The sequence below is a fragment of the Curcuma longa genome, chromosome 19 (assembly GCF_044706935.1).
Source record: "Curcuma longa cultivar G26 ecotype Majalengka, Jawa Barat chromosome 19, ITB_CL_G26_1.1, whole genome shotgun sequence".
NCBI lineage: Eukaryota > Viridiplantae > Streptophyta > Magnoliopsida > Zingiberales > Zingiberaceae > Curcuma > Curcuma longa.
In genome coordinates, this window is record NC_133879.1 from 2,294,191 (window position 1) to 2,319,901 (window position 25,711).

The 25,711-nt window shown below is 33.9% G+C and overlaps 2 protein-coding genes across 2 annotated transcripts; both read left to right on the forward strand.

Moving 5' to 3' along the window:
• The first annotated feature begins 1,198 nt into the window (after positions 1–1,198).
• Positions 1,199–22,376, forward strand: LOC141812575 (DNA-(apurinic or apyrimidinic site) endonuclease 2). Its single transcript, XM_074700583.1, has 12 exons — positions 1,199–1,383; positions 7,762–7,873; positions 10,760–10,993; positions 11,207–11,292; positions 11,677–11,792; positions 12,516–12,596; positions 19,293–19,493; positions 19,570–19,721; positions 20,238–20,974; positions 21,378–21,521; positions 21,653–21,840; positions 21,948–22,376. The coding sequence occupies exons 1-10, from the start codon at positions 1,276–1,278 to the stop codon at positions 21,450–21,452; spliced, it is 1,902 nt and encodes a 633-aa protein (XP_074556684.1). The 5' UTR covers positions 1,199–1,275; the 3' UTR covers positions 21,453–21,521; positions 21,653–21,840; positions 21,948–22,376.
• LOC141812435 (uncharacterized) lies at positions 14,745–15,275 on the forward strand. The gene has a single exon (XM_074700427.1). The coding sequence runs from the start codon at positions 14,745–14,747 to the stop codon at positions 15,273–15,275; it is 531 nt and encodes a 176-aa protein (XP_074556528.1).
• Positions 22,377–25,711: the final 3,335 nt, after the last annotated feature.

Here is a 25,711-nt window from a genome sequence, read left to right on the forward strand (position 1 = left end):
TTGAATACTTAAATTATATAGTATTGTAAAGGACCAATCATCAAAAAGTCTAGAATATATAGAAGAGGGATTCAACAACACATTGACTTATTTTTCAAGTAGGAATTTTTTTTACTAAAAAATTAAAAATGGAGATTAATGACAGAGTTTGAGAATTAAATCATGGTTAAGAAAGTAAATCATGGTTAATAAAGTATTCAAGCTTCCTTTCATCGATGAATTTGAAGATCTATTGACTTTGACAAACAGAGGGACAAAATGAAAAAAAAACATCAAACAAATGCCAAAGCTATCAATAATCATCCTATAATATGGACTTTTGTTGGATCAACTTAAAGTAACATCCTTCAAAAGTGTCAAAGAACTATATGCCTAATTAATGATGTAATCAAGATCTTCAATGGTATTAAATTAAATTATAGAAATAATAATACATAAATATATAATGAATATTTAATAAATATATAATATTTATATATCAATATCTTTTTATATAATTTAAATTTTATATAAAATATTTTAATATTTATTTTCAATTGGGTTGGATTATTTTAATTTTTTAAATTTAAATTTAATATATTAATCTAAAAATTATTGGACTATATTAAATTGGAGCTCAGTGCAATTCGGCATCCACAATTTTGAGACCCTATCTCTATTGACATGATTTTTTTTTTGAATAATTCTTTTCTTTATTTTCATCCATTTTAGCCCAACCAAAATTGTTAGAAAACTTTTAAGTGAAATCATCCACAAACTCTCTTTTATTGAAAATAAATATTATAAAAAGTCTTCTTATCGACTTTTCACTAGAACACGTGCAATACCTTTCTTTTATCTTAATTAAGTGCTTCTTTTAATTTAAATTTAAAATTAATAAAAAATGAATATCCATATAGATTAATTTTAAATCAGTTTATTATATAATTTTTATTTTGAATTAATTTTTTTTAATAATTAAGATGTGAATTTCGTCCGATATAAATAGATGTTTATTTAAACACAACACTATAATTTGTCTGTTCACGATAAAATTGGAAGAAAATTATTGAAGGAGTAATTTGAAAAAATAATCAATAAGATGTGATTTAGTAAAAACCAATTATTTTAGGTGCCATACTGGAAATTGCCGTTGGTTAATTCTTACGAATTCGAGGGGTGAGTTGATAAACTTGCCTGTCGCTGGCTGTCCCTTCTCTCCGGCGGGAGTGCGACGCCGTTCTCCCACATCGTTCTCTAGATTCCGATCTAACGTGAAGACTTCGGGGGAAACGGATGAAGATAGTGACGTACAACGTAAACGGGCTCAGGCAGCGTGTTGCTCAGCACGGCTCCCTCCTTCGCCTTCTCACCTCGCTCGATGCCGACATCATCTGCTTCCAGGTACCTTTGGTTTACCTTCGTATTCTCTCTTTTCTTGCGTTCTCTTCATTGGATTCTTCTTTCTAAGTGTTAGTGTTTCTATGCGGCTGCTGCTGCAGATCTTAGGTCAAGTGATTTATATTTCGCTTTCTTATGCTGTATGCGTCTTTTATTTTTGTAATTATTGGTGGTATAACTTAATTTTCTGGCTGCGCGGGTGTAATGTTGGAACTGGAATCTTATTCAATCAAATTATAAAGAATAAAATTGCACGTTGTCTAGTCCGATCAAGAGATGTAATAAATGAAGCCACAGATTTAACGCATATAAATAAATTATATTAGAGAAAAAGAATCTGAAGGCTTTTTGGAAGTGCAGAGTTCTAGGGCAAAGGTTCGATCCGTTCTTACGAGTTTTATTCTGATAATCTACCCCAAGGATACACACTTAACTTATCGAATAAGAGTAAGGGAGAAGGAAAGGGGACTGTTGATAATTCTCTTGATTAGAACTTATCAATGGTACATCACGACCTGTAGATTAATTCTTTTGTAAAAGCAAATGCATATCTAAAACATCCATTGAATAGATTTATAACTATTACATTAACAACAACAACTAAGCCTTTATCCCAATAAATGGGGTGGATCCTCCTATATCATTGGGCTCAATCGCTTACTAAATCCTCATTTATAATTAAATGAACTTTATCTTGGTTTATCATTGCTAACCAAGTTTTTTTATCTCCCTTCTTTCTCGATTAATGTGTGTATTTATCTTGATCTCACATTTATTGATTGCCTAAGTACATGTTTATATCATCTTAAACGCATCTCTAAGAGTTTTCTCTTAATAGGCGCAACTCCGATTTTTTCTCTAATGTTCTCATTTTTTATGCTGTATATCCTCGTATGTTCTCATTTCTTATGGTAACTATTATTAATAAAAATTTAAAATTAAAATAATAAATAAAATTTCAATTAATATTTTTATTTTAAATTAGAAAACGCTAATAGCCCCCTAGAAAAGTCAAGATTCAAAAAAGAAGAAGTAATTAAATTATTGGTTATTGGAGGATTTTAAAAGTTTGAACCTTTACTTACTACTAGATCATCTATTAGAAGGAACCAGGTGAACTAAATATTAAATGTCGCCCATTGTGGCTTTATTTTGATTGGAGTAGTACAAGAGTGTATATCATGAGTTGATGCATTAGCAACCATAGGCAATGCCTTGACTTTTCGTGGGGGCTTTTGGTGGGTCTGGTTCCTAGTTGCAATGATATGTGGATACCCCCATAGTAAAGCCCTATTACAAATGTGTCTAGAGTCACATCTCACAATAATACTACATCAAATCTTTTTAAGAGTTATCTAGAAATTTATCCTATCCCTATACATACTAGTACTTACCATCATATGAAGAATTGAAAGTGGAAGGTCAGTATTTTGGACATTCAGCACAGTAAGTGTTTTTCTTATGTCAGATTTTCTCTTTGTATAAATGTACACCTTTGGTCAGCTAGTCACCTTGTTATTACCATTGAACCTAGTTCAAGAGTTTGCCTATGATAGAGGTTGGGCTGCCATCGTAAGAAAACTCATTATGGACAAATCCTCAAATTTCCTTCACAAGCCAGCCCTACATAGCCTAATGAGGCCTCATCATGAATCCAAGATCTTAGTTAAGTATTGGTTTCACGCAGCTAATCCTATATCGCCTTCAATAAGGGTTCATGTCAAGATCTTAGTCTTATTATTGTCTACATTTTCTTTTCTAAAGAATAAAAAAGATTTTAATCCTGCTTTTACCCTTATATAGGCAATTAACAGTGGGGAACTAAAACATCAGTTGTTGCAACATAAGCATACAGATAACCATTGAAAAATGCATGCATGTTACACTTCCACATTTTCTATATGGCGGCAAAGTTATCATATGCAATAAACCCTGCATTTCTATGATACAAAATGCATATATATATATATATATATATATATATATATATATATATATATATATATATATATATATATATATATATATATATATATATATATATATATATATATATATATATATATATATATATATATATATATATATATATATATATATATATATATATATATATATATATATATATATATATATATATATATATATATATATATATATATATATATATATATATATATATATATATATATATATATATATATATATATATATATATATATATATATATATATATATATATATATATATATATATATATATATATATATATATATATATATATATATATATATATATATATATATATATATATATATATATATATATATATATATATATATATATATATATATATATATATATATATATATATATATATATATATATATATATATATATATATATATATATATATATATATATATATATATATATATCATGCATCTTTCTTGAATTAAAATGCATTGTGCTAAGGGTGTTTAATTATCTATAATTTGGATTGCATCTGCAAGCTCTCCACGTTACACTAACAACTTTCTTTTCCTTCAACAATCTAATAAAATTTGTGAGATAATTAATAAAAAACATGAAGAACTATGATGAGTGAGTAAAATTACCAAGGACGAATATTAATTCAACTGCACTTCACTTTGTGTATTGATATTCATTGGATGTTACATTTGTTATTGAATACACTAACTGATTACTCATCTTAATATCAATTGCAAATCTCTTATACTATAAGCAATGCCAGAAAAATCATGCAACTGCAACAGCATCTACATTTTAAAATAATGCAATAATTAAATTAAAGATGCAAAATTAAAGTAAAGCACCTTTGACATCATACATGACCTTGGTGCTAGATTGAATTGATTAACTAATTAATCCAGCCAATTCATTAATGCGGAAGGCTGCCAATGTTAAAAATTCTAGGCTTTTGTTTGTTTTGGATGATAGAAATTGCATCGCTATCTCCCTTGCTGAATCGAAATGTCGCAGTTGTTGGCATTGCTATGGTGCATTGGTCATGTAGGTGACAGTTGTGGCCGCTTGTTGCGCTTATTGTTCTTTGATGTTCAAAGATACTAATATAGAGCACCAGACAAAGTTTCAGGAGTGCATCACCAACCTCCATGTGTTGTGTAGAACGGCACCTTTGTTGTCTTGTCTCCCTTGTGGAATGCATGCACGCCCCTGAGTGCCACCACCATGGATTGGGGCGAATGCCCCTGAGTGCCACCACCATGGATTGGGGCGAACGCCCCATGTCCCACCGCTTTGAAGAAGCCCTATGTTGATGTACCTGCTCCCTGGTGGCAGCACGAAGAAGTGCAATACTTTGGTGGTGCCAGCAGTAAGCAGGCCTTATACTCAACTTTGGTATCATCGAATGCCATCAGTTTGGTGGCTCTGCCATAGTTGAGCAGGGAGGTGCTGTTGCCATCTTGACTTCTTGCTGTGATGTCAAAGAGTGTTGTGAATCTCGACTTCTTGCTGTGATGTCAAAGAGTGTTGTGAATCTCAACTTCTTGCTGTGATGTCAAAGAGTGTTGTGACACCACCAGCTTGATATAAATTTGCATCTTATCTTTCCCATGGAGTAAGCTTAGCACCCTGCCTGTACTTTGAGCAACATTTTATCCATGACAGTTATTTAACTAGTAAGAAAGAAAGGTCTTGTATAATATCCCAAACTATTTGTTCCTTTTTTTTTTCTTCTGAATTTTGTGTCGAAGGATTAGTGTAATATCATCACTTCTCAAAAATCCTAACCGGACCTTGGAAACAGATCATTCATTTCACTCTACAATTATGTTATGACATTTTTATTTTGCTGTTGATAATTTACTTGAAAGTAATCATACTAGCGCTAGATGAATCAATACTATTGGATTGTCACACTAAAAAGTAACTCATACTTAACAATGTTTAGTTACTATTATAGAATTGTTGTATGAATGTAACTTGTGCATTGTATTCCTAAACAGATACAGAATACATGCATCTATTCTTCTACTTTAAGTAGTAAACAAACAGAAGCAGAATAATAAAAAATAAATATCAAGGCAGAATATCACCTTCATCAATAATATTTATGGACCACCTTTTCATTATCTCAAAATTGGTAATCTTCTTTGCCTTGAGATTGTTGGAACCAAATTTAGATTCTATTACATTATAAAGAATGAAATTGCATGCAACCCATTCTGATTAAGAGAGATAATAAATCAAGCTACAAATTTAATGGATATAAATAAGAAATATTAGAGAAAAAAGAATCTAGAGGCAAGCCGAAAGCATAGTCCTAAGGCAAAGAATTTATGTGTGCAAGTTTGATTCCGATCTTTCATCCAATAACACAACCTTTGTTACCTGTATTGTCAGCACGTTTGTTTGAACACCCATTATGTTCTTTCGATATATGCACCATAAGAATATTTAGACTTAAAATATCGAACAAGAATGGTGGGAGGACATTAGAGAAGACACTTGATTATCCTCTATCAGGACTGACTTGATAGTACATCATGATAATGAATTGACTATCCTTTTCTATAGAGAGTAAATGTCTCTTTAAGCTATCCCTGAATATTCAGTGGGATTGCATCTTTCTAAGAGATGAGACCTATTAGTGATAAAAAAAATTCAAAATTAAAACTATAAAAAAATAAAACCTGAATCATATGTTTATTTTTAGTTTTTGTAATCAAAACTCCCAACATATAATTTGAAAAGAATCAAACATTGAGAAAGTTCTATTAGATATTTTCTTGCCATGGGCTCCTTAATAGATGTGTGCATGGAGTATGAGTTCATTAATGAATCTGGCACTAAAAGTGCAGAATCATCCAATGACGTTGAAAAAGAATCCAAGAAGATTATTATAAAGTTTCAGGGGCATTTGACACAATGTTTAGACATTGTCAATGAAAAAAGTTCACGTAATTGATTGTATCACTATCATTGTACATTGAAGAGACACAAGAAGCAGCATGGTCGTTTACAAAGCATTTAGGATGTAATTTGAGAGACTCATAATGGATTCTTGTAATGTGTGGTTCTTGGTCAATCATGATCTCTCCTGCCATATTGTGTAAGCCTCACAATTTGGCTCAGTATCCTGATTCCTGACACTGAAAATGAGAAGACTTTAATGATGATACAATAAGAACGTCTCTAAGAGTACAAATTCAGCTTCTACTTTTGTGTAGCCATGCTGAAGGCACTCTCTTCAAGACTAAATATTCAGCTCTGGCTAGGAGGACATTCTTGACTGTTCGTAGAACATGGAGCATAAAAATCTCAAAGAAAAGACCTATCATCTTGTAGCAAAAATGCTAATATACTTGCCAAAAGTCTAATATTAGGCATCGTTTACTTGACTGGTTTCACCCCAATGATAGAGAATAATACAGAAATTTTGATTTATCAGTTCACAAAGGGAAAGATTATTATTAATTTTTTCAAATGTAATTTATAGTCTAAGAAAGAATCTATGGAAATCAATTTCCTAGCACGGTAGTGCCTATCGAATATTTTGATAAATTAAACACATGACTTTGTAAAAATAATGTTCATCTGTTTAAATAGGCGAACTATTTGATGATTCTCTCATGCAGTTTCAGATAAAACAATAGCGAACGTTCAGAAATAGATAACTATTTATTTAGTCATGGTTTAACACTGTTTGGACTGATATCTACATGCTCGTATTTATTTTGTTAACCAAGCACTATCATATATATATATATATGTATGTATCACTGTAATTCAATGCACCATCAAATGCATGCTTAGAATAACAGAATTTTCAGGAAGTCACTGCAATAGAAGTTCTTGCTAAAAAAATTGTTGGTTGACAGAATTCAACCAGCCATATTATATACACTTGGAGCCACAAATTTGTTGTTTTAATTTTAACTGAAAATGAACAATGTAGTGTCTTTAAGAAATCTTTTAATTTTTTTTTTTTGGAGGTTGGCAAGATTGTAACACTGTATAATCAATGAAAAATCTATTTCAACACTTATTGCATGCAGGACTCTTATATCTTGGCATGTTTGCATGGTACAAAAGTATACATTAATTGACTGCGTTTGCTTCTCAATATACTGATGCAAATGTATCCTTATACTCTTTCTTGATTATAATGTTCTTTTGATTAGCTTTAGGAAATCTGCCGGTAACATAAAAGATGAAGATTACTATCGGCTTTACTCAACTGCATTTGCTTCTTAGTATTACCAATGCTATTGTGTACTTAGTCTGTTTTCTATTAGATTTAGAAAATCTGCTGGTTACATAAAAGGTGAAGATTATTAGTTGGCTCTATAATTTGGAATCTCTTCTCTGAAGTAACCTGATTTTCTGTGGCAGGAAACCAAGTTATCAAGACGTGAGTTATCTGTAGATCTAACCATGGCAGAGGGGTATGAAGCTTTTGTTTCTTGCACTCGTACTTCTAAAAGAGGACGTTTGGGCTATTCCGGTAAGATCTTATATGGTATATTAATCTAGATATTTATTCAGTAGTCTGGAAATTACCTTTTAATTTCTAGTTTAACTTATGATGATAGCTCAGATAATATCTTATGGGGGGAAAAAAATCAAAAGGGCCCCCTTTATTTTTGTTATCATCAAGAGTGTCCTATTTTGAAAAATAAAATAAAATCAAAATAGCACCCAATTCTATTTTTCATCCCTAAATAGCACTGTTGTAGCAGCTTTAAAAACTGCTACAACTACAACTGGAGCAGCTTTAGCCAAAGCTGCTCCAAGTAATTTTGGTCAACTACTCCAAAAATTGTAGTAGCTTTGTCACAGCTCCAATAGTACAAGATCAATTTTGACAAGTTGGACCAGTTTTACAAAATTAGAACAGTTTTTATCAATATTTGAGTAGTTTTGACCAATGTTGAAACAATTTTGACTAAAATTTTCAAAGTATTTTGTGCATGTTGTAGCAAATTTGATCAAAGTTGCTAGAATAGTATTGACACAAATGTATTTTGAAATGGAAAAATAGGATGGACACCCTTTTGATATTTTTTGAACAAGGGTATCCTTTTGATGATAACAAAAATAAGAGGCGTCCTTTTGATTTTTGTTCATGTCTTATTGGTCTACTAAGATGTGAGACACTTGCAAGAATTTATAATGTTGTGAATCTAAAGGATAATCATTTCACTTGAACTCCTTTATAGGCAAGGAAGACCTAGTTTGTTATAGATAATTGTGTGCTCCGTAGGTTTACAAGACTAGGGTAGAGAGTTGGGCAATAAGAAAATAATACACACAAAAAGTATACCAGAGTTTGAGAATGCTATGATAATATGTGAGGTTATTGATAGGATAAATTTAAAAAGTGTCCAAAATTTATGTAGCTCCAATAGATTATAAAATGAGAGAAAATAAAAACAGCTATAGATTTTGTAGTTACACAAGTTGATTGGAGTTGATGATCTGCTGATAAAAGGAAGCACTGTTGGGATGTAATTAAAAGTGATTAAGAAGTTCAAATGTTACTTGTGATATACTCTTGCGTAGAGCTCAATGGAAAGATGAGTTCTATACAGCTCATGCCAAATACTAGGGACACACACAGCTTATTGTTGTTCTCACCTATTTGGTCATAGAATCTAAGCTTTGACATAAGCTGTTGACTAGATAAGTGTTCTCTTCAATCAAATTCAGTTTGTTCATCTGCTGTTAGATTTTTTTTCCTTTTCTGATCCATATTATTCAGTGCAACTGTTTTCTAGTTGTCATTCTTTTCTTTTTTTAAAAAAAGGATAGAACTGTTTTGTACTGTTATATTCACCAATTTCCTAGAGCTTAGCCTACATACATTGTGCTATCGACATATGCAAATCATCTTCTCTAGTTTATCTCCTTAATAGAATTTGAAAATTTTCAGTATATCACTCTTCACCATGTCAAGTTGTCGTTCTCATCTATTTATATGTTTGCTACATGGATCTTCTCTTTCCATACTCTGCTCCATACTCTGCATGGTTATATCAAAAGTAATATTTAGATCAAGTAAATTACTTTTCATTACATTTACTAGATTTGGAATACATTTCAAAAGGTTTGTTACTTCATCAATATCATTCAAGACAGATTTCTCACAGAGAACTCCTTTGGTTAGTGCATATTATTTCTACTGCATGTTGTTTGCAGATAATATTATTTTGGTAGATGAAACATGTAAAGGAGTAAATGCTAAACTAGAATCTTAGCGGGAAACATTAGAAGTGAAAGATTTAGACTTAGTAGAGGAAAGACAGAATATATGGAATTTAAGTTTAGCAATATTAGACATAATAAAACAATTATTAAGATAGGAGATGACGAGTTGTTTAGAACTGAGAGCTTTAATTATTTAGAATCATTTTTGCAAGACGATCAAGAGATTGAGAGAGATGTCTTACATATAATATAAGTAGGATAGTTGAAATGGAGGAGAACAGGTGTTTTATATGTCGTAAAGGACCTCTAAAACTTAAATGGAAGTTTTATAAAATGGCAGTTAGACTTGCTAGCTGAATGTTGAGCTGTAACTCGAGCATATGAGCAAAAAATGAGAATTGCAGAGATGAGGATATTAAGGTGGATGTGTGGACATACGGGGATGGACAGAATAAGAAATGAAAGCATTAGAGAAAAAGTCGGAGTTGCATCTATTGAGGGAAAATTCCGAGAGACACGTTTAAGATGATATAATATGCATTTAGACAACCAATAAATGCTCCAGTTAGGTGATGTGAAACTATGACAAATACACACATCAAACGAGGAAGAGGAAGACCAAAAAGACTTGGTTAGTAATAATAAAATAAGATAAAATTTATTTAAGTATAGATGATGATATAGTAGGGGATAGATCCCAATGACATAGAAGGATCTATATAACTCTAGTGGGATAAAGCTTGGTTGTTGTTATCGTCTTCATTTTCATCCTTAAAGAATTTTTTTTCCTTAATCTATGGAACAATCCTTAGTCTTTGTTGTTTATTTTGTAAACAGATGAAGGAGGAAAAGAAACAGATGAAAGAGAGAAAGAAATTACTGGTAGAAAATAATTAATTGACAAAAAAAAAAATGAAAGAGGGAAAAAATTAACTACCTTAAATCCTAAACTCTAAACCCTATAAATTAAATATCCTAAAATGATAACATAAAAAAAACCCAAACCCCAATTTTTTTTTTCTGTTTTTCCATTCTTTTATTCTCCATCTCACAATTATCTCTAATAAATTGTACCTATGATCAATGTTCCGTTTCCTAGATTTGTTGAGGCAGTAAAATATCCATTTTTAACTGAACCATTTTCCACAACTCGATCTCCTTTTAATGCTTGGCAATCTTTTAGGTGTTGCTACATTCTGCCGGGTGAGATCAGCATTTTCCAGTAAGGAGGTAGCATTACCAGTGGAAGTAGAAGAAGGGTTTACCGGTCTTCTTGAATCTTCCAAGAAGAGGGATATACCCACAGATTTATTGCATGAAGCACCAATTGAGGAACAAAAACTTGAGATCACACAGGAGGATTTGTTAAAAGTGGACAGTGAAGGTCGTTGTATAATCACTGATCATGGACATTTTGGTAAGATAATTCCCCCACGGCTTACACTTGTAATAAGTCAATAAATCCAATAGATAAGGAAATTGCACAAGATACCTGTTCACTCATAACCATTATAAACTTCATTTCAAGTCTTGTATTACCTTATCAAGTTTTTTGTTTGAAATATCATGCCAAACTTCAGTTTTATTTATTTAACATTAACAAACCATCCTTTGCAACTTCTTGATGCAGTACTTTTTAATATATATGGCCCACGAGCTGAACATGACGATGAGGAAAGATGCCGCTTTAAATTTATTTTCTTCAAGATCTTACAGGTAGTTACTTTCTCACCCTCTCCCTTCTAATATTTCATTATGGTTCAGCAACTTGGAAAACCTGTTGGTTCACTGTTAAATTTTATATACTAACTTGTGACTTCCTTACCTGTTGTCACCAGGTGTGAAAGTGAGTGTTTTTCATTGAACTGAATCCTCATGCTTGTCATACTTGTTGCTACAAGTTGACAAGGTTACTAGCTTAATTTTCAGGACATTATGGCTTCCCATTCATGTTGCCTACTATTAGCGGTGGTTCATTATGAAAGTGCCATTTATCACTCAAAACTACTTGATGTTATTTTGTTCTCAGTTGTATTCTGATATGCTTATTTCATTTAAACTCCTGGGTTTATTTTACTAAGAAATTCAAATGTATTGTAGAGGAGATGGGAATTTCTCCTTAATGAGGGAAAGAGAGTATTTGTTGTTGGAGATCTTAATATTGCTCCCACTGCGATAGATAGATGTGATGCGGATCCAGAGTTTGAAAAGAACTTGTAAGTTGCAAGTGCAATCACACTATTCCTTACTGCATGAGAATTGAAAGCTCAAGTGCCTTCAAGATTTCATTTTTTTTCATAAGATGATTCAACAAGCGCGATAAAATTATCACTGAACCAAGTTTTTTTACCTTAAAAAGAGCACAAACATTTTAACCTAAAACTGTAACACTAGTTTTATGTTGGATTATGTAGGAAAAGGTTGTTGATGTCTTTAAGGGATAGAGGAGTACAACTAGAATACATGTTTTTTGTTGTGAGAGTACCAATAATATATCATATAGAGCACCAAAGATATTTTCTCAAAGCTGCAAGCATCTCAAAATAATGAATACTAAGATTAGTTCTTTTGCAGCTAATGCAATTAGGTTTGAGTTAAATAAATAACTTCTTTGTTTATGGAAGTGGCTATATATAGACCCCAAACCAGAAATACTTGTGAGAGATATTGATAGTGTATATACCATCACATTCATAGATGACAAGATATTTCACTTTCATATAGCTAGGTTCTGACAGTCTAACTTGTCTAATGAAAATAGCTACCAAGTAAAGCCAACTGTGATTGATCTTAGCTGATTTCACCTCCGTTTCACATTAGATAACCTAGAAGCTTATGATCAAGGGCTAAGAAGAATCAGAGCACCTTCATTGTGTATGGTTCTGTTGAGCAAACAAAAAACATGTATTCTAGTTATACTGTTTTGTGTATTTTCTCAGGTTTCGGAAATGGCTACGGTCTTTGTTGCGAGAGTATGGAGGCCAATTTTTTGATGCTTTTAGGTCAAAAAATCCTGGAAGGTATGATCCTGTTTCATTTTAACCTCTATTCCAAATAACTCGTAAAGTTGTCTTGATGTTGATTTTTTACCTTGTTCATAAATGTGCTTCCACTTGTAATCATTTCATCTAGCTCTAAACTTTTACAAGCCTGTGATTGTAGAATATTTGATAGTTAAAGCACACTGGTTATGTTATCTGAATTATGTTTTAAACTCATTTTGTATTCTAAATTAATTGGAACTTGTTAGTGACAGGTTTGCTGTTAACATAATTCCTCATACTAAAATTCTTTCTGATAAAAAGGTTTTGGAATCTTAAGTTGTATACTATACTTTTTGAGTTTCCATGATTTCCATCATATAGTGTATACAAAATTCATTCTGTCAAATGTTTTTATTTGTAGTTGGAAACATATATGCCAAGTGCTGAGGTGAACCCTTTTGCTTAGATTCAAGTATGTCATAAGGAGAATGCAACTTGACAAACGCTTTAACTAATATGCTTAAATGTACATGGATTCTGCAATGAGAAAATTACCTGCAGAAAGCTTCTAATGGCAATGACATATTGGACTTCAAACTCATGCATGATTTGCTACTTAGCTGTAATCTGGCATAGGTTTGTATCTGCTTATAGGTAGGCAGGTTGATTTGAAGTCCCTAAGGCCTGGCATGAGACTGACATGGAATAGCATCACTTCAACAAGTTAACATCCAGTATGCAACGAAAAGGAAAAAAAGGCTCTGTAGGAGATTATATAAGTTCCTTAAAAGCTGGTTAATCACTTTTCTGAGAACTTCGATTCAGATAAATAATGTTACATTCCTTTCACTCTGCTTGCTTTATCCATGAATGCATTTAATATAGATGTTTTTTGTTTGCAAAACAAATATTTATTTATTATATACCAATTCTCTTTTCAATGTGATCTAGTCGATTATACCCTTATTTTGATGGTGAGATTCTCTTCTTAAATTTAGGAGGTTGCTTATAGGATATTGAACAATGAACTTAATGTTTTAAACATAATTCAACACTGTCAGTGACAATGTTCAACAATTGTGTTTAAGATCTTTTGGGGATAATTGATGCAGGAGGATCCGAATATATTTCATACTATTTTTAGTAATTTTTGAGTTTTTTTGTATTTAAGGTATTTTTGGTATTTAGGATATTTTTGATAATTTTTGTCTTTTATAGTTTAGGATTTTGAGTCTGTTTAGGATTTTTAGGATTTCAAGTTAAGAATTTTTTATTTCTGTTAGGATTTCTTTTCTTTTTTTACAAATTAGGGTTTTGAGTCTATATAAGCATCTTATTAGTTGATCTTTCGGAAGAAGTTTTTTGGTTTAATAATATTTTTCGACAGTACCGTTTATTTCACTATCTCTTGGTATTCCTCCGAATTAACAAGTTTAGAAGATTGATTTCTGACGTTCGTAATTGATCAACGGAATCAATATTGCTCGCAGGATAATCGCTATCCCGCCCGACGTCAGTTGGTATTAGGGCTCTCAGATCTGATGGATCGTCGTCATGGTCGTGATCGTGGTTGTGACAGGCAGATTCCGGCTTAGGAAGTCTCACACCATGATCGTAGCACCCAAGACGAGATTCTTGATCTATAGAGAAAAGTTGCAAAGTTATCTCAGCATCTAACGGCGCAAGATATAAAAGATCGTAAGTTCTCTTATCCTAATTCTTCCGCTTTTAAAAATTCCTATCACAATCGCGAAAATTATGGTCGAAAGAAACGGTATGAAGATATTGGATTTCCAATTGATCTTTCCGAATTTTATGGGACTGAGGAATTTATTGATCGGCTTAACGAAGTGGAGAGAATTTTTTATTATGAGGAAGTGTCCGATCATGTAAAAGTCAAATTGGTCATTATCAAACTCACCGGCCGAAGCATGAACATGGTGGGAGCAGTTGCGACGCTCACAAGATAGACAGGGCAAAGTTAAGATATCTGATTGGGAAAAGATGAAGAAAAAAATGAAAGATACTTTTCATGTGGTCAAGAACAAATGTGACAAGAACAAGGAGATCAGAGAACCATCAGGATCGAAGTCTCGAACTGTGAACATCAATTCAGTTGTGGAATCTGCAACAATACAAAGCATTCCTACAAAAGATCACCAGTTCAAAGCACAGTCTGCCTCCATGGGAAATACAATGCATGCAACAAACTTTGTTGATGCAATTCCCACACCTTTGCAATCTTCATCCGGCTTCCAAAACAGTTGGTTAGGGAAGCCGGAACATGTTTCCATGGCTGATATTGTCGAGATGGGCAGACCTCAAGGGAAACATTCAAGCTTGCCTATTATTGCAAGTGAAAATCTGTACTTATCACAAAATGCAGCAATGTTAATTGGACCACATCAAAATGCAAAACAAATCTCAGTTTTAGTTCTGCCATCAGAAGCCAAAGAGATATTAGACTCTTTTCAAGAATCTACCCATCTTGAAGAGATTAATCAGGGCCTTGGAACTGCTGGAGTTCTGCATATTTCTAACTATGGATGGTCCATACGTGATGAGCAACCTACAGATACTGTGTCAAGTTCTACAGAGATAATTGGCGTTTCAGCAGCTTATGCTAACTCATCATTAGCAACCCCTGATGTCGTCGATACTGGTTCTGACTTGCAAGATGGACTCTCATTTGAAAATTTTCCAAGACCTGGATGAAAAACCTAATGATAAACCTCAGCCAATAGAATCCATTCTTGTAGCAGAGAGGAAGGTGGATGTTGAAACTTCCATAGATGTGTCACAAAAGCTGAGGATGGTGCAGGGATTTCTCCAGAGGCCGCCCTTCAGCCTGATCTTGACATCTCCAAAAAGATCATCGTCATCAACAAGGAGTCCACCTCCGAGATCCTTATCGCTCTGAGCGCCGGCTTCCTTATTGGCTCCCTCACTGAGGAGGAGATCGAGGGCCACATTGTATCCTCTATCGGCGGCATAGAGCAGATCAACTACATCCTCATCTGCAATCACACCCTTTGCAGATGGAGGGAGAACGTCTCAAATTGGCTCACAACAGATGCTTTTGTCTCGATCATCCCTCTGCATTGCAAGCCTCTGCTGAATTTGGCCTACCACTTCCTCGTCTCCCATGGCTACATAAATTTTGGGGTTGTGCCTTCTATCAAGGAGAGGTTTTTGACAGAGCCAACCACGGAGAACGTGATCATTGTAGGTGCCGATGTCGCTGACCTTGCTGCCCCAAGGCAGTTGATGTCCTTTGGGTTCTAAGTTGTGATTTTGGAAGGAGGGAAGAGGTGTGGAGGTAGAGTGTCTGCAAAGAGGATGGAAGGCGCAAACTAGTTTGCGACAGCTGATCTGACGGAAAGTGTTCGTATGGAACTTAGTTTACCAAACGTAGAGAAGACTATTGGTTTTGTAGTAGAAATTACAGAAGATGAAGCTGAAGATAGGTTGCAAGATGCAATTAGGGAAAGATTTCATCATTTGGTGTTGATCACCAAGCTATCGACAAGCACTGCAATGGAAGAAGGGCCACCTTGCTCTTTATGAAGAGCTTGATGAGAGGATGCGTGATCTAAAAAATGAGCTGGTAAGCTATAATAGTGAAGAATTTGATGAGACCCACAAAAGAAAAGCTTTTGATGCATTAAAGAGCATGGACATTGATGCACCTAATGTTGCTATTCTGGTTGCTACTGAGGCTCATTCTATCACCTTGGCCATTGAAGGACTTTTGGGTGTTGATTATACAGTGTTGCTTTGACAGATAAAGCTGCGGAAGTGGAGGAATTGATTCTCCTAAAAGTGATGCTGATTTCTTCACAGAGTACACTAACAAAATAGCTGTTTTTTGCATTTCTATGGTCAACTCCACATGGATGACCATCCTTGCTGCTTCATCTCTTATTTTGATGAGATCACAAGGTGAAGCAATTATATTGGAGTTTCTACAAGGATATCAAATATTTACACAAGCACGCGGTGTTCTTTGAGGACAACTACTAACTTCTCATGTAGAATATGAAAAATCCAAATTTGAAAGTGGTTTGGAAGGGAAGTGCTTGAGGAATGCCAAGATGAACAAAAGTAGCATTCACGATGGCGTGCTCGTTGGTGGATCGATGAGGATTCCCAAAGTTCAACAGTTGCTAGTAGATTTTACTGATTTGGTACTAGATGATTTTTCTCCTGGGCGACCACCTAATATTATTTTAAACTCGAGGACGAGTTTTTTTCAACCCGAGGTGATTAATGCAGGAGGATCCGAATATCTTTCATACTATTTTTAGTAATTTTTGAGTTTTTTTGTATTTAAGGTATTTTTGGTATTTAGGATATTTTTGATAATTTTTATCTTTTATATTTTAAGATTTTGAGTCCGTTTAGGATTTTGAGTCTGTTAAGAATTTTTTCCTTTCTGTTACGGGTTTTGAGTTTATATAAGCATCTTATTAGTTGATGTTTAGGAAGAATTTTTTTTGTTTAATAATATTTTTCGGCAGTGTCGTTAATTTCCCGATTTCCTGGTATTCCTCCGAATTAACAGGTTTAGAAGATTGATTTTTGACGTTCACAGTCGATCAACGAAATCAATATTGCCCACAGGATAATCGCTATCCCATCCGACGTCAATAATTTGATCATTAATTAACAAAGATCAACTTTTTTTACTTTTAATAGACATTGAATTTATAACAAACTTTTTAAGAACCAAGGAGTTGTTTTTGATAAGCTGATGTCTTGACTCCAAACAGATATGAGCCATGGGTGGATCGATGAGGATTTCCAAAGTTCAACTGTTGCTAGTAGATCTTACTAATTTGGTACTAGATGATTTTTCTCCTGGACGACCACCTAACACTATTTTAAACTCGGTGACGAGTTTTTTTCAATCTGGGGCAACTGATGCAGGAGGATTCGAATATCTTTCATACTATTTTTAGTAATTTTTGAGTTTTTTATATTTAAGGTATTTTTGATATTTAGGATATTTTTGATAATTTCTATCTTTTATATTTTAGGATTTTGAGTCCGCTTAGGATTTTTAGGATTTTGAGTTTGTTAAGAATTTTTCCTCTCTGTTAGGATTTCTTTTTTTCTTTACAAGTTAGGGTTTTGAGTCTATATAAGTATCTTATTAATTGATGTTTAGGAAGAAGTTTTTTGGTTTAATAATATTTTTCCACAGTGCCGTTTATTTTCCTATCTTTTGGTATTCGTCCGAATTAACAAGTTTAGAAGATTAATATTTGACGTTCGCAGTCGATCAACGGAATCAATATTGTCCGTAGGATAATCGCTATCTCGTCTGACATTAATAATTTGGTCATTAATTAATAAAGATCAACTTTTTTACTTTTAATAGACTTTGAATTTATAACAAACTTTTTAAGAACCAGGGAGTTGTTTTTGATAAGCTGATGTCTTGACTCCAAACAGATATGAGCCAATAATGATAAAGACTCAAGGTGACACTTGCAGTGATTATGAATAAGCATAGTTGACACATGGAAACATCTTGATTTTACACTGGGAAGGAAACTAGGGAAGGTGAGAACAACGATGAGTTATTGTTTAGGTAATGCTGTTTATGAATGCTTTTTGTGATTCATGACATTGTTTGACTGATTTCCAAGACCTATCAAAACTTTCCAGCTTTTCCATCTGAATTTCAGACATAGACCACAATTGATACATTGACAATAACTCAGGTATTATTAGAATGAGTTATTGTTATATGCAAAATCCATCGACAAGCTTACCCAGAAATTGCATTGGAAGTTCTGCGAATTCTACTATTTTCAAATAATGGTATTCGCTTTGTACATGCAAAACCCCAGTAGAGTGGACAATCTGTAACAATTTGGTGTTACATTTTTTTAGTGGTCTCTAGTCATCCACCACCTATACCAATCAACACTTTCTTTACTCTTGGCACCATATACATCAACTCCACCGTCCAGCAGAGGAGACAATCTATAGAAATTTGCTATGGGTGTCATTTTACTGATTGCCCAAGGTCTCACCCACCACCTATGCTAATCGATCTTGACTTCCTTGACTCTTCGCATGAAACTTCCACTCCACAGTATTCTTCCTTTAGAAACACCCAAACTAATGCAAGTTATTGACTATTGCTCTTGAGGCTGTCATGGGAGAAATTTATGACCCTTATAGCATTTGAACAAAGAAACACTTTTCATGTGCCTTTGTAAGTTTGATTTGTGTGTTGGTGGAAACTGTGATGGGATGAGTTTGAAATTTAAAATTCCCAGAAAAAATGTTTGGGTGACAGTATGGCTTGATTATGGACCCTTTATGGCATAAATAGTGATGGTATTAATGTGCTATAAGATGTTAGGAGTGGTAGCGCCATGTTAGTTAATTGTCGTCATGCTAAACTGTACATTCCATAGATCAGTGTACACCATGCTAATGTTTTCTGAAGGTGCCAACATATGGCTGGTCATGAGTCATGACGGAAAGATATATACAGCATATCCTTTCTTCCAATGCCCATTCCATTAAACTATCTTGTCTTTTATTCTCCAACCTACTTGCCTCATCTCTTTCTCATGGCTTTATCTGTCATATTTCATACAATGAGTAACAACCATTAAGTAATTACCATTTTTGCCTTTAGATTATTCTTGTTATCCTTATCTTTTCAATAGCCAGCAGTAGCTTACACCCTTGCATCTCTGTCTACTACAGAAAGGAAGCATACACTTGCTTCTCACCACGTATTGGAGCCGAGGAATTTAACTATGGCTCTAGGATTGACCATATTCTTATTGCTGGGTCGTGCTTGCATCAGAAGCATGATATCGAAGGACATAACTTCTTAAGCTGCCATGTTGAAGCCTGTGATATTATGAGTCAGTTTAGAAGAGGAAATTCTAGGAATGCTCCAAGGTAAAGAATATGGTTCAAGATTTTACTGACTTATTATTTTTTTGTTTGTATCTATTTTGATTATTACTATTTACAGATGGAGAGGAGGGAGAAACATTAAATTAGAAGGTTCAGATCATGTTCCTGTTCATGTTATATTGAGAGATATACCTGATCTTCCATTACACGACACTCCATCTTTGGCCGTCAGATATATTCCTGAAGTCCATGGTTGGCAACAGTCTATAGGTGTGCACACAATTTCAGTTGATCTTGCCCTAAAATCTTTGAATTATTTCCATCTTTGTTTGACAAATTAACATGGATAGATATTTTCATGCAGGAAAGTTTTCTAGTACTGATTTTTGTTTTTCTCATCTACCATGGTGCATTCTCTTTACTAATCCTTTTTACTGAGCTACAAATTTCTAGCTTTTGTGCATTTCAGGACATTTATATTTAACAGGGATATTTCATATTCTTGAAAAATGCTCTTAAGGGCTTCAAGTAAGTTAATCAACTTCAACAATTTGTGTTTGAATGAATCATAGAGAGGCCAAGCATATATTAGGTCAAAGCTGAGAAAAGAATCATATATTTTCCTCTGAAGTACTTGTTTGACTCATTGAGTACACTAGTACCCCATGATAGTACCCTCTATTTTGAATATCTGCCCACATGTTTAAACTTTCGATGATTCTCGAAACATCGTATTTTTAAGGTTTCTTGCACAATTCTTATTTAGCATGTATCTATTTTCTTCAGTTTCCTTTTTGGTGAAAGGGCAAGTAACACATCATTGCTTGCCAAGTGACTTGTTGAATGACAGCAATACAAGAGAAGGTCATGAAGAATGTGAAATAACAAGTGAAGGCTGTAGCCTAACCACTGAGCAGGAATTCATTGCCACATCTCAGGACTCTCCAGATCCTAGCATTTCCAAATTGAAACTATTACAGAAACCCTATACAAGTCTAAACAACAATTCTAGTCTTACTGCTTCTCAGAAGACTATTATGTCATCGGAAGCTGAAAAGAGAAAGTATATGTCTGGCTCCACCACAGGCATTAAGAAAAGGACAAGACATAGTACGTGTTCTCAGCTTACTTTGAAATCCTTTTTTAAACAACCCAAGACTGTTGGAACATGTGATGATGATTCTTTGAGGCGTGATGCAACATCGCAAAATTTTGATTCTGAGAAAGATGTGGAGGAGGTATCTCAGATGATGGAACAGGAAGTTAATCAAGATCTACAGAACAATTGTGAAATGAGTGTGACGAGTGTAAACACATATGATGATAAGAGAGATTCAGAGATATCCTTTCCTTATGAGAGGGAGAGCAACAGTTCTGCAGTAATAGAGTGGCAGAAAATTCAGCAGAAGATGAAGATGACTTTGCCAATCTGCAAAGGACATGGCGAACCTTGTGTAGCAAGATCTGTGAAAAGGGAGGGCCCCAATAGAGGTCGTCTCTTCTATGTTTGTGCTCGTGCCCAGGTTCTCACACATCCCTATATATGTTTATCTTTCTTTTAGTTGCTATTTGATTTTCCTTTTTCAGCAAAAAGCCACATATATAGCATAATGGTAAGAACAGAGACCCACTTTGTGGTATAACATCTCAATAGATAATGAAGCTAAAATGTTCCCTCAGTTAATTTAAAAATCTCTAAAGTCTTAACTTTTGCTGGTTATGAAGTCGCCAACAATTGGTATCTTCATACTGAATATATAATGAACCTCTTTTTCCTTTGCCTTTTCTGCTTTGGGAATTTGAATTGATTGAGATTGATATGCTTTGAAACTATATGTGATTGTTAAACCAATATTCTGACATATCTAGTAATTACCTTTTTTTTGTGCTTTTGTCTTGATACAAAAGTTAATTTTGTTCTTCTAGGGACCTGCTTCTAATCCGGAAGCAAACTGTGGTTACTTCCAATGGGGTTCTTCAAAATCCAAGAAGCACAAGTAAATTGCTTCAGTTTCATGGACATAACTACTTATCTTTCTGATCACTTGATCCTTTCACTTGCTAAGCACAGTAAGTGTTATTCTTGATACTAAATGCTCTGCTTTATAAGAGCTTGACACATGATTTTCAGTTTCCTAGATCATTTGATGCTGTTATTCATCTTTGTAATATCAATGGTATGCCCTGTTGAGCACTTGCAGAATCCAGATAATTGTATTAACATGCTTATCCCTACTTGCAAAGATTAATTGGCAAAAGATACCAAGCCATCACAAAAGATTAACAGCCTCATCTTTGTAGAGCAAAGATTCTTGACTTGATGGTTTGTCATTGCCAGTGGCGATTATGCAGTCAACAAGCGATTGATCGACTAGGTTATTCACAGCTTGTAGTGTTTAGTTGCATCAATAAAGCTTTTTACTTACCAAGTAGTGTCATTTTTGTTAATTTTGTTCCTTTGGTGTATTGGTGATGGCAGTTCATTTTTTCCGACAGAACTGAAGAGATAACTTGCTTCTAAGTTAATTTGTTGGCGTCAAGGCAGCACAATGCAATTACTAGCCTCTCGGACCGTCAGTTGTCCCCATAAGAATGCCTATCATGTAGCTACAGAATGCAATTGCTACATGGATGATCCATGGGGCGCCCTAGTTTGCAGAATGATCGAATATCTTTTATAGCAGCAACAAAGCATAAGAATTTAGCTTAGGATCAAAGGAATGAGTGGTGATGGAGAGGGTAGGAAGGAGCAATGCAAATAAGGAAACCAAGTTCTAAAGATTTAGATTTTTGAAGAGTTTGTTTTGATCTTTTTAGAAGGGTAAACTTTATAATGTTTTGTAACTTCATAATTATTTTATTTAAGATTTTTGTAGATGTTGCATATAATTTTGCTAAGTAACAGCCTTAAAATACCTTCTTCTATTTCAGTTGTTCCTTAGTTGACAATGATATTTAAGATGGAATAACCATTTTACCTATTGGTCATTTATGGTCCAAATTCAGATATAATGATATTAATTCGCGAAGTGCATTTTGATCTGTGGATCTTTATTAAGTTGAAATTACCATTTCAACTCAATGGCTTTATACTATTCAAAATGTAAAAATGAGGTATAGATGAGTGTTTAACTTTTATATTTAACATGTGGATGTGTATTAAGGTAAAATAATTATTTTACGGTGATTATATAAATTATATAAATGATCTAGAATAGTCAAAATGAAAGTGTAAAAGTATGAATAATAAAGAAAATAATTGTAAGATTATATAAATTATCTAAATAGTTTATGCAAAGTATGATGACAAATATATTAATTGTAAATATGATATGCAATCATAATAATTCTAGTAATAGTGACAATTATAATAGTTCTTATTGTATTATCAAATATGACTCATCGATTAAAATTAATTTGTTAATATTCTTCTTTATTATTATTTTGTTTATCATTAAGTTCAATAGTTAATATAGTTAATTCTTAACTTTGAGTGGATAGTTGAGGAATTTTGCCATAATATGTCTCTTATTCTGTACATAAGTTCAGTTCATTCATAATATCTCTTATGCCATATGTGAATTTCAATGCCATTTTGATGAGATATGAATTTGACATCAAAATCAAATTTCTAATTCAAGGTTCTTGTTTGGTATTAGTTTTTTTTTTGTTGGTGCAATTATGTTTCAAGTGATCCGGTGTTACTTTGAATTTTAATATTTAGATAAAGGGATTAAGTTATATTTTGTCTTGTGATTTGATGTGTACATTAATTGAATTTGATTGGATGTAGGGCTCAAATTTAACCAAGATCGAGCTCAACCATGATCGAATCGAGCCAAAATTGACCCAATTGATCGATCCAACTTCATGAATCAAGACTCAAGTGTGATTAGGATGGAACCCATGCGGATTAGAGCCAATTTGGAGATAAATTGAGTGAATTTGGTTGAAACAGATTAACCCAGGTCGAACTCAAATTAGCTGAACCCCATAGCTACAGTACCCTAGCTTTAACGAGAATGCTACAGTAACCCAAAAATCGCAGTTACTGTAGCGTTACTGTAGCAAACAGCCCGCCATCTTCTTCCTTGGTTTTTTTCTTAGTTTTCCTTCATTTTTCATTGCGTTTTTTAGGGAAGCTCAGATTTCTTCCTTCTAAGTTGATTCCCGGATTCCAGAGAGCAACCATGACGCTTGTTTTGCAGCAATTTATGGTGAATTCGTCCGGTGGGAGTTTCACCGGAGGAGTCTATTCCGCCACTGATACCTGTTGAGTTCGTCGGATACAACCAATCGAAGCTATCAAGATCAGGAGGAGGGGTTCTCTAAGGGGTCTTGATGATTTCGGAGCATCACATTGCTAGTAATTTCGAAGATTTTTAGCTGGATTTTCAGAACATGAAAGGCTCTGTTCATAGCTCTGTTCGACGCGGTAAGGAGGAGGGTTTCTGGGTTGCGTTGCTCAAGGTTGATTCGGAGCAAGCCGAGCTTGGCTCGTGAGAAGCTAATTGGGATTTTTGATCATTGATCAGGCTTTGTGTGACGGCAAGGAAAAGATTGAGATGGAAGGGAGAATCCGAGTTTTCGATTTATGAAGTTTCTATTTCTGTTTTAGTTTCTGATACTATCTTTAGTTTTTCTGAAACTCTTGATTGTTCAACCTAGCTGTTAATGGTTCTTTAAATTCAATTTGCTTGAGTAACTCATTAGCTTGTGTAGTTGAATGCCTTGATTTGATTTCTTGATTCTATTAGCTATTTGGTTTCTAAATCACTGTTCCGTGCCATTGCAATTTACTGTTTCGTATCAAGTTTCAGTTTGTATCAGAATGTTAGATTGTTAGTTGATGCATTAGGGTTTAGTTTGCATTAGGGTTTGACCAACTTCAATTAACAGAGAATTGAATTTGAATTCCATAATTGCCTTAGAGGACAACCTAGGATAGGTTGCATTCTTTTACTTCAAATTGAATTACATCTTAGATTTACTTTGATACCTTGGTTCAATAGTCTCATCTTTAGGATAGTGACTTGCATTTTTTATTTACTTGATAATTTTAATTACATTTCATTCCAAAATCCCAAAAACCCATTTACATTTGAAAAACCCAAAAAGAACTACACGTGAGCTTGAATTAAATAATTTTCTACTAGCCCTTGGAAAAATATGACTCGAGGCCCCTATACTTCATTTGTTTGTATTCATCGTGGGTTTTCGATAAATTTAAATCAATTTGTAACCCTAATAGTGACATATCCATTTCTAGGGTTGTTAGAGGGTTGTTAGACAACCTGATAGATTCATATTTTTGGAAGAGTCCTCGGACTTGGTCCCTGGTGAACATGAACTTGATCCCTGGACATATGATGAAGCACTCCAAGATAAATATACGATATCTTGGCAAAGGACAATGAACTCTAAGATAGAATCTATGGATTTTAATCAAGTCTGGGAGCTTATAGAACCACTAAATGGTGTAAAAGCCATTGGATGTAAATGGGTCTACAAAAGGAAAAGAGGAATAGATGGAAAGGTAGAAACCTTTAAAGCAAGACTTATTGCGAAAGGGTATACTTAGAAAGAGGGAATCGATTATGAGGAGACTTTTTCACCAATAGCCATGCTTAAGTCTATCCGAATTCTTTTATCTATTGCTGCTGATATGGACTATAAAGTTTAGCAGTGTCAAAGTGTTGTCAGACGTAAGTGTATGGTTGTCCAAGCTGTTTGATATGAAGGACTTGGGAGAATGTTGATGGGAAAGTCTTGAAAAACCGTTCCGGTGAATTCTTGCAGAACAAAAATTTTCCAGAAACGATTTCAAGTTGCCCTCATAGTTAATCAAACCAAGGTTTGATCAACGCATTTAGATCATTGGGCTCTTGTGTTTGGTTTACAGGATCCGAGATAAAAGGAATAATTTAATTATAGCGGAAACATTAAATTATACCTCTTCTTAACGGGATGTCTAGAAGGAGTTGAAGACCTCTCGATCTTCTGCTGTATATCCTCTCCTCTTCTCGAACGTTGTGTGGACAACGATCCTTCGAGATGATTCCACCAAGTCTCTTCTCTCCGATGGCAAGAATGCAAGCAATGAAGCAAGCTCTTCTTCCTTCTAGTTTTCTCTTCTCCTCCTTCTTGTTGTTGGCCGCCGGCCCTAAAGGAAGGGAGGGCTTGGATTGCCGGCCACAAAAGAAGAGAAGAGAAGAAGGAGGGTGGGCGGCGGAAGGCAAAAAAATTTTTGCTTTGATTCT

Bases quoted from the DNA above. Each gene is read 5' to 3' on its own strand.
- LOC141812575 (XM_074700583.1), top strand. From the start codon at position 1,276: ATGAAGATAGTGACGTACAACGTAAACGGGCTCAGGCAGCGTGTTGCT. The intron at 11,793-12,515 runs GTAAGTTGCAAG...GTATTTTCTCAG, and splicing joins CCAGAGTTTGAAAAGAACTT to GTTTCGGAAATGGCTACGGT. The intron at 19,494-19,569 runs GTAAAGAATATG...TACTATTTACAG, and splicing joins AATTCTAGGAATGCTCCAAG to ATGGAGAGGAGGGAGAAACA.
- LOC141812435 (XM_074700427.1), top strand. From the start codon at position 14,745: ATGGGAAATACAATGCATGCAACAAACTTTGTTGATGCAATTCCCACA.